General features: G+C 31.0%; 1 protein-coding gene across 3 annotated transcripts; it reads right to left on the minus strand.

Annotated features, from left to right (window-relative positions):
• Positions 1-5,877: 5,877 nt before the first annotated feature.
• Positions 5,878-8,185, minus strand: LOC111626201. Of its 3 annotated transcripts, none has more exons than XM_023369509.1 (6): positions 8,105-8,185; positions 7,259-7,402; positions 6,821-6,876; positions 6,650-6,745; positions 6,111-6,182; positions 5,878-6,039 (listed from the first exon to the last, which is right to left on the minus strand). In XM_023369509.1, exons 2-6 carry the CDS (start codon positions 7,374-7,376, stop codon positions 5,971-5,973), a joined length of 411 nt encoding a protein of 136 aa, XP_023225277.1. In that variant the 5' UTR covers positions 7,377-7,402; positions 8,105-8,185; the 3' UTR covers positions 5,878-5,970. The 3 variants fall into 3 exon arrangements, with proteins under 3 accessions (XP_023225277.1, XP_023225278.1, XP_023225276.1); XM_023369510.1 differs by lacking the exon at positions 8,105-8,185 and adding an exon at positions 7,969-8,033; XM_023369508.1 differs by lacking the exon at positions 8,105-8,185 and adding an exon at positions 7,669-7,730.
• Positions 8,186-10,034: the final 1,849 nt, after the last annotated feature.

Consider the following 10,034-nt stretch of genomic DNA (forward strand, 5'->3'; position numbering starts at 1 on the left):
GATCTTGAGAAATGATAAGGATAGTATCAAAGTGGAAGAAAAAGCAGGGGTGTATAAGATTCCTTATGAAAACCTACAACTGGATGTTAAAAAAGATTATATCGGCGTCACTACCAGAAACTTGGGAGTAAGGCTCAAAGAACATAGATACGCCATAAGAAAAGCATCTAATTCAACGATATTGTCACAAATGGCGCAAGCGCAAGGCTCTGAGGTTAAATGGGATGAGGCAACAATCATCAAGCCTCTGTCTTCCCCAACTCTAGCAATGACGGCGGAGAAAATAGAAATATACAGAAGTAAGATAGGAGAAGGCTGTTTAAATGCGAGAGATGCGGAGAGCCTACCATCGGAATGGAAATATTTGGTTAAGAAATGTACTAGAAACTTCGACCAGAATTAGTCCATTGAAGATTTATGTTATTTTTGTTATAATTTTTTTAATATATTCTTCCATTATTTTTTCTCTTGTAAAATTTTTTATTTAAAAAATTTTTATGTTCTATTCATGGAACATTTACTTTCTATTTTTCGACCTGAAGATGGCCTATTAACTAGGCTGAAAACGTTTGTTTTTTAAAATTATATTTATTTCTCGGCAAAAAAAAGTGTTTTGTTTCTCCTTATAAATTTTACGCAATTAACAACAATAGAGAAGTGTTAAACAAGTGTCAAACTGCACTTGTTCCATCTGAATTATTATTTATTACTTTAAGTCCATCATTAATAAATATTCTTTTAGTGTTTATTAATTCTGTATTAAGAAATAAATAAACACATCTTTAATATTTCTGTTTTTCTTCTGATTGAAAATTATACAATTATTTCATTGTTATATAAGTGTTAATATATTTATTCAATGCTACAGAAGAAATGTGTGACGTTACACACTCTTCTCGAGTAAAACATGTCAATATAATGTTACCTTTAAATTGCTTTTTTGACTAATTTAATAGGTAAAATGGCAATAGTCAACACTTACTTTAAAAAAATGCATATTCAGCTTATAACAGAAAAGAGTGCGAATACGATAAGATTAAGAGCTTTATGTATCGCAGAAGAAATAACGAATATATGACTAAGATCTATGAGGAACGAGAAAGAAAAGATGAGGATAGGCAGCTGGTAAGAACTGCTAAAACAAGGGACAAGACATCAACAAATTTTACATGAATAAAAGAAATAAAAAGATAAAATGGTAAACTGTTACTAGACTAAGAAAACCGGAAAATTATTTTAAGAAGTTACTGAATAAAGAAAACAGAAGATACATAGTGAGGAAGCTAAGTGGAAGAGTGGCAGTAGATATAAGTAATAAGGGGATGGAAAGAGCAATTAGAAAAATTTGAGATCTGAACGGTCAGGGAAGGATCATTTTAATTAAGATAATAAGTTAGAGAAATAAAATAAAAATAACAGAAAATAATATTTTCAACTTCAACAAGGTTTTATCTAACAGATCAGAATTTTTGAAAGGAAGTTGATTTCCTTTCCCAGGCTAACTCAGAATGAGTTGAGTATTTGCACACGTTACGGAAGACCAAATAAAAGGGCTATTTTCTCTCCATTCGTTGCAGTCCGACAAAGAAAGGTTGCCATACGCAAGAGTTAATATACGACATAGGCAGTCCGACGAAAAGAGGTTGCCATACTGTAGAAGAGAACTAGCCATTCGACAGAAGCAGTCCGTCGAAGGAAGTTTGCCATACAGAATAAGTCAGACATTTGATAAAAGGGCAGTCCGTCAAGGAAAGGATTTGCCATACGGTAGAATTTGATATACGATAAGAGGCAGTCCGTTCAGAAGAGGTATTGCCATACAAAGAAAATACGATATAAGTGATCGTCCTACTAAACGGATAATGCCATACGAGACCGATTAATTGAAGTATAAATATACGATAAGATTGTCAAAGAAATAGAAGAAGAGAAATACTTCAAGAAAGAAAAAGATCCTCAAACAGAAATAGATACGAAAAATACGGCGAAGGTAATATAGACTCAGATCGATGTAAACTCTCTCACGCATTAGGTAGAAATAAGATAGTTTAAGTTAGATTTAGATATAGGTTAGATTCATCGTTGTATACTTTTATTATTTGATTTATCAAATATTTTGATTTGGTTATAAAAATGGCTTGGTTCTTTTAGACATTTATTTTCATCCAAAGTTACCTTAGATCCTCCGAAGCCCGAGTTAAGGATAACGCGTGTTAATCTGCATATATAAATTTGATTAACTGGTGTCGGGAATTCTGACATAAGGAAGAGGGTAATTTAGCGATCACCTAGTTCCGCTGTAAAATTAAGTAAATCTGTAAGTCCCTCCACACTCGATTTTCCTTAATTTAGTAAAAGCCATTCTTGTCGACAAACCGAGGACTATTCCTACGGAATAGACGCCGACTAAGTGATATACGATAATAAACAACTCCGTATCTTCGGCTAGACCCTCACAAAAATAAAGAATGGAAAGCAAAAAGAGTTGGTCAGATCTAAGCTGAGGTACGAAGATATTTGGGCATAGAGGCCGTTGATAATGTATGGTATCGTACGAAAAGGATGTAGCAGCATAATGGGATACGAGATTTGTAAAAGAAAAGTATTTTGGTAGCAATTTATAAAGGAAAAGTAGATGTACAGAAAGATGGGAAATACAGAGGAATCAAATTCATGTCACACTGAACGAAGCTCTGGAAGAAAATTGTTAAAGAAAGTTAACGCAATAGACAGATTTAGGAACACTTTGGTTTCATGCCGAGAAGAGAAACAACAGTTGAGATTTTTGCTCTAAAGTAGCTGATAAAATAGTACAGACAAATGCATGTAAAACTGCACACAGCATTCATACACCTAAAGAAAGCGTACGACTGGCTGACTAGACAGGAGCTATAGGGATAAATAAAGGTAAAGAGAATACCAGAAAAGTGTACGAGACTAAGGAAATGCATAAGAGAACAATAACCTAAATAAAAAATAATGATGATATGAAAAAGGAATTTATTGTGACAGTTTGACTGCACCTGGTCTCAGTACGTAGCCCGATTCTATTCTATATTTTAAGAGATGTATTAGTAGAAAATGTAAAGAGCGAATCGCCGTGGATTACGTTGTTTGTGGATAATAAAGTGTGCGAATCATACCACAATAAAGTAGAGAAGAACCATGAGGGATAGAGAAAAGAGATATGCATTAAAATCAGCAGAGCAAAAACAGTAGAATCTGGTGGATGAAATGTCATTTTTATACAACTCAAGGGTAAAACGCTAATGGCAGCACCGAAATTTACATATCTTAAATTACATGTAATAAATAATGGAAGAATGGGTACAGAAATTCCACACGGAGTTCAGAGTGGATAATCAAACTGAAGTCGATCCCAGTCGAGTTATGACAGAACACGCAGTATCTTCTAACCCCTTTGACCTTTAACTACAAAACTTAACAGCATCAATCTCCCATAAACAAAATCCTCATTGCAGAATTTCAGAGACTTTCGAACAAAGAGACAGGAGTTGTTAAGCTTTAATATACGTGAACAATTTTATGCTGTACCACTGTATTAATGTATGTGTGTACACACAGTAAAAACGATTGCATGAACTAACATCTGTTGGTATAGAAAAACTAATTTATTATGGTAAGTTACGCTGGAAGTTCTTGGACCCCTAAAGTCTAAAAGCGATAGATCTTGGGTTAATTAACAATTAACAACTGTAAAAAAATAAAAATAACTTACGGCAATACTGGACAATATAAAAATAGTCAATTCTGTACATATCGTCATGTCCACTCCATACCGTTATAAACAGCAGGGATTAAATTAAAGTTAAGAACGTTCCTTTCATCATTGTGACTTCGTTTTTTATCCGCTATAATACCAAAAGATTACGATTAATATTATTTGATAAATAACAAGTTAATATATATAATTTATAAGTTTAAAATTAAATAACCATATTCCATAAATGTATATAAGAGAAAGAAATTATATGGAACGAATGAAGCGAATAACAGAAATTTATTGTGACAACGTCACAATCACCAATTATAACACCCATATTTGAAGCACAGGGAAGGACATCTCACTACACTGTTTTACGTAAAGTGTATTCAAATTATATTGAATGTAAACTTACCTTTTAACAGTGACTAATTAGTCAAACTAGCTGAAAACGCTATATTTCATAGCCACAAGTGAACGTAATAAGTCATGTGACTAATACTTCCTTTTCGAGTGTTGTATAATGGCATCATAGGTAGGTTTCGTATGTTTTGGCAATTTTTCTCCTACGCATTATTTTGTTTACTCCTATAAACTGAATTAAATTAATAATATGTAAAGGACATCTTATACGACATCGTAGAAAAAGTGCCGTTGCCTCCACCCTCTAACAATCCTTAAATCTCACCCTCTCGTAACTTATGTGTGTTTGTTAGGTAAAACGTTCTGTATAAATCAACGTATTCTATATTTATCGACATTCGAAAAAATAACAAATTCTCACGTTAATTAATGTATGTTTTAGTTATAGTACCGTTGTTTTTATCACCACTTTCTTTCCTCAATAATCGGAACAAAGCAGGTCACACGCAACTAGTGTTATTATAACATTAAAACTTTTAAAATGTAATTCTTATATTTAATATCTACTTCTAAATTATTTAAAAAGCAAGTTAAAATTGTATTTTTATAAACGATATTTATTTCGTTGTAGAGCGTGCGTGTGTCTGTTCGCTGCTGGTTATCAGGTGCACTTCATGCCTATTCTAACTGAACGTTAAGTGGCATAATTATCATATAACGTGTTCATTATATAAATGTACTTGTGATTTTATTAATTTAATTATTGTGTCCCGAAAATGTTTTTAACATCATACATATTAATAATCGTTTCTTTACTTTAAGATTCGTATTAAACAGTAATCCCTTCGTTATTAATGTGAATAAATTTAATAGAAATTTTTGTTTTTTTTTTCTGATTGTAAATTATAAAATCTCTGCGTAGTATTAATTGTTAATACATTTATTCAATGTATTCTATTCAGAAGGAAGCTGTGACGTTATACTTACTTTATGAGTAGAACAATTCAATGTAAAATTACCTTTAACTCGCTTTAATTATTAATTTGATAGTTAAAAGTAGCTAGTAATAACATAAAATCATAATAAAGATAACAATTACCATTTCTGTTACATGTTTTAACTGTAAAAAAACAAACACGCTCACTAATGTCGAGCGAATTTGAGTGTAACCTGTTAAAAACGACAAATTATTTCGTGTTCCGAATTTAAATAATAGTAAACTGCTAAAGTAGGAATAATAAACTGCTAAAAGTAATTATTTATTGTGTTACTGTAACAATTCTAAACCGTTTAGAGAAAAAAAAACAGGTTTTGCTCCCGATAAGCGAGTTAAAATATCTTTCTACAACTGTTGAACACAAAAGTAGCGCTTTAGAATGACTGAGTATCGTCAAGCGCTTCTTACACCTGACAAGACGTTAATCGTAAGCTTACACTGACGACGTAGGGTCAGGCAATACTTGCACTTACTCAGCACGTAAGAAGCGGTACTCACTCACGATAGAGAACAAACGAATCTTGCACTTGCCTTTCTTCCGTGCCTATTTGTTGATAGGTGAGCGCAATGCAACTATTCTACGCTTGCATTAAAACGAGTAAATCTTTTTATACTATAATTGGGTGCTATTTCTTCTTTAATACCGTGGCAATAGCTTCTACAGTCATCTGGTCAATCTCTACTAAATTTCTTCTCTTCGCTCCACATAACTTGTTGCCATTTATAAATATAAGTCGAATAACGCGTGTAGAAAGGAATAGTGTAAGCAATATTTTATAAAGGAAAAACAAAATTCTTTAATTCAAATTTATTTTTCCTTGAAATATTTTAATTACATTTAAATTTCAAGAAGAATTTCACAAGTGTTCGTTTAAACATTCAAAATTTAGCTGGGAGTGCAGCTACAGAACAATTGGGGAAAAATTAAACCCAAAGTCTCATAAATGACACAAACCTGCAAAATAGAAATAAAATTTATAAATTTATTTTTACTTTTTATTCTTTTTAATTGCATTTAAAACTTACTTCAAATCCATCATGAAATATTTTTATTTCTTCTTCGTCTTTGTGTGTACATGCGTTAGCTGTTGCTATCTCCTATAAAAATATAAATTACAGAAATTAATTTGTACTTTTTTAAAAGAATAACTTAATTGTTTATTCAGAAAATTAAGAAAAACTCAATCAACGAGTTGCGTAACTTTCTCAGTTGTAATGGCATTTTGTATACCAATTTTTCTATATTATTAATTACAATATAGCTGCGAAAAAGTTAATTTTGTGGGTAGTAATGAGTTTTAAGAAAGTTCTAAATGCTCCTTCCCATCATCCTTCTCCTGCTAATAGCAGAGCCATGCGGGTAATGTAACTTCTGGCCCAAGGAAAGACAAGAAAGGAGACAGACAAACACCTTTGGGAACTTACAGGTGTGTTATTTGTAAATTGCAGCACAATTAACATAAAGTAAACATACTTAACGTAAAATAAATATAATATGCACATCTATTACTTCATTATTTATTAAAGTGTTTATTAAATAAAATGATTATTTGAATTTTTCATACCTCCTCTGTGGCTACATTACATATATAGTATTGTCTTTCACCCGGTGATTTGTCTGCTACTGCTTCCGGATTACATTTCCTATACCTTTCGTAATACTAAACACCATAAAGAATGTTTTTATTAATCATATCTTTGAAATTTCCATTAAAACAAATAGAAATATACTTTACTTCTTCACCCATGAATACTTGTAAACAGTAGTCAAAACAATCTATATTGATAACACCTGTGAAAAGTAATAAAATTAATATTTGGGAATATTTTCCTGTTATTGCTTACTGAAGAGCCATTGAACAGTTTTTTATGTAAATAAGACCGATTTAAAATGATATAAATAGAGATTCCGATGTAAAAATTGAAAAAGAAACGAAAATTTAAGCAACGTGTCGCTTAACCCATTGTATTTTTCATCCCTTCGACCGTTAACTGATTTGAATAGAATCAATGGCCATTAAACATAAATCTCTCGAAAGCATTTCAGAAAACATTCAGAAAAACCACAAAAATTAAGCTTGAGAAGAGCGTAAACAAAACCTTATGAAATTACTGTATTACTGTGTATGTAAATAGTGTCTGTATGCACTTAAAACAGTAAAACATTAGCTTACCGCAGTACTGATCAACGTAATTATCATCATAGTGGTCATGGTCATGGTCATCTTCATTGTCACCCAACACCATTGTAAACAGAAGAGATGAAATGAAAATTAAGAATATTCCTTTCATCGTGGTCACTTCGTTTTTTTTACTCGCTGTAATATTAAAAGGTTACGATTAATATCAATTATTTACAATAAATATGCTTGTAAAATTTTAAAATTAGCAAACTTAATTAATAAATTTGTAAATTACTAATTAGTAAATGATTTAAATATATTTCACCTAGAAGCATCAATACAAAAAGACAGCTAACATTTTAAATTGTCGAAGTTGTGTTAATTTAAAAAATAATTAACGTGTTTATTAAGTTCGACTCATCTCGACACTTGACACACGGAAGAATTTTCTCTCTTCATACCTTTTACTTTCATTAATTAATACCCAAATATACAAAACTCTATGCAAAATTCAGAAAATTTCGACACAAGACGTAGGAATTATTAATAAATTAATCAGAAAACCCTACAAAGGAGGATAATAATGAAAACTGCTGAATTGTTCTGTCATTAGATTGGCAGAATTTCTTAGAAAAAAAAACCACGATGAGAATAGAAATGAAGAGAAAACATAAAGCAAGTCTCATCTAATTTGATCAAACACAGAAGAATCAATCTTACTGCAACCTGAATATATTTGTATATAAAGGAGTGAACATTACAATTCTAATGGAAAGGTGTCTTTCTAACCAATTATAACACCCTCGTTTGAAGTAAAGAGAAGGCCTCCTGACTCGAAGTTTCCATCAAACTATACCTGTTTTAATTCTATTTAAATTATATATAGAGTAAACTTACCTTTTACCAATGAATAATTCGTCGAACGAGGCGAAATTGCTTCATTTTATAGAAAAAAGGTCACACGTAATAAGTCATGTGACGGAAAACTTCATTTCCAAGTGACGTATTCTGACGTTTCGTATGTTGCAGCATTTTCTCTCCTACGCGTTTTCCTTCTACTCCTGTAAACTGAATTAAATTAATAAAGAATTATTATTGACGATTTTTGTTTAAAAATCTTCTTTTAATTGTATTTTATAAACGATATTTATTTTATTGTAGAGCGTGTGTGTGTCTGCTCGAAACGTTCGAACAAGTACGTTATGGTAACAAAGAAAGTGACTTTGTAATCATCTATCTTTTACTCCTCCTTTTTGTTTCTTTTGCTCAATATACAACGATGACGTAGTAAAGTATTGTAATATTCATATAATAGATATAATTATGTCATATAATATCAGTAAATATTCGTAATTTAATTGGAATTTTTTGGAGTTTAATTAAAATCTTTTATAAACAAGTATGCGTTGCAGGTGTTTAGAACACCCTAACATAAATGAATGCACGTGCTAAAAAATGTTAGTTGTAGCTTCATTTAATTTTCAATTATTTAAATGTTTTATTAATTTGAACGTTCAGTTAAGTCCATTGGTCTGGAGCGAACAGAGGATTCGTGTGTATATAAAGAGTTGCGTATACAATTTCTGAGTATTTATATGTGTTGATACATCTATTTAATACTACAAAAGGAAGCTGTCACTTTACACTTACTTTTTGAGTAGGAGAAGTCAACGAAAAACCAGCTTAAAATAGCTTTAATGATCAATTTAATATTTAAAAGTAGATAATGATAACATTATATCATAATAAAGATAATATTTACTGTTTCTATTACGTGTTTTAAATGTAAAAAACAAACACTCGTTGAGTGGTGTTGAGTGTATCCTGTTAGGAAAAATTTATTTAAAGAACTTTTTGTGTTTATAACTAAGCATAAATTGTTATATTTTGCGTGTTTCTTTTGCTAGAATAACTTAAAAATTTGTGTTCCGGCGAATGAAGCTTATCTGTAATTTTATTTTAACGTAATAAATTATATAGATGAAAGAGAAATAGTTACAAACCTTAAACGTATAAAATTTTGCTATAGAAAAGTATTATTTATATAAAACTAGACATCTATATGTACTGTAGTACGTAAAAAAATAGTTTGTTATCCTGCTCGAAACATATTTAATTCTATTACTTGTAAGACTTCTTTAATACATCCTGTGCAATAACAATACAAAGAAACACTAGTGCTTTGGACCTTATTGAAAGGCAGTATTTGCCGCATTTATTTGGTAAGTTGTGATTATTTAAAATATAATTTGTAAAGATAATACAGTTTAGAATGCATATAAAAATTCATTATACAAATGATTGTTTTATATACTAGTACTTTTGTATCGTTATTCTGCCGAATGCATTAAAGGTGTATTAACAGAAGAGTCAACTACTTAAAGAAAGTACCCAGAAATGAGCAGAAAGCGATTTTGTATTTCACGTAAAATGATCGGTTATTCCGGAGGACTTAATTTATAGTCAGGCATGATTAATATATTCGTCACGATTGCCGACAGGGATGGACTAAATGAATGCTACTGGACTGAACAGTCGTTACACCCGAAAAATCCCTTTAGAAAGGTCCACGGTGAGAAGAGGGATAAAAAGTAAAGAAATAAATGAAGTCTTGTCTTATACGACGAAAGACAGAAGAATGTTATTGCTATCTGTATATACTTGTAAATAGAGGAATGAGAATTACAGTTCGTACGATAAGGTGTCTTTCTAACCAATTAACACCCGTATTCAAAGTAGAGAAATGGATCTCGGGCTCAAACTTATGACGAGAATGCTTTAAACTTCGGTAGGGGGCCAGTGTAAAATGTATTTAAATTACATTAAG

This window comes from Centruroides sculpturatus, unplaced genomic scaffold (genome assembly GCF_000671375.1).
Source record: "Centruroides sculpturatus isolate CEXI.00-Female unplaced genomic scaffold, Cexi_2.0 scaffold285, whole genome shotgun sequence".
Lineage (NCBI taxonomy): Eukaryota > Metazoa > Arthropoda > Arachnida > Scorpiones > Buthidae > Centruroides > Centruroides sculpturatus.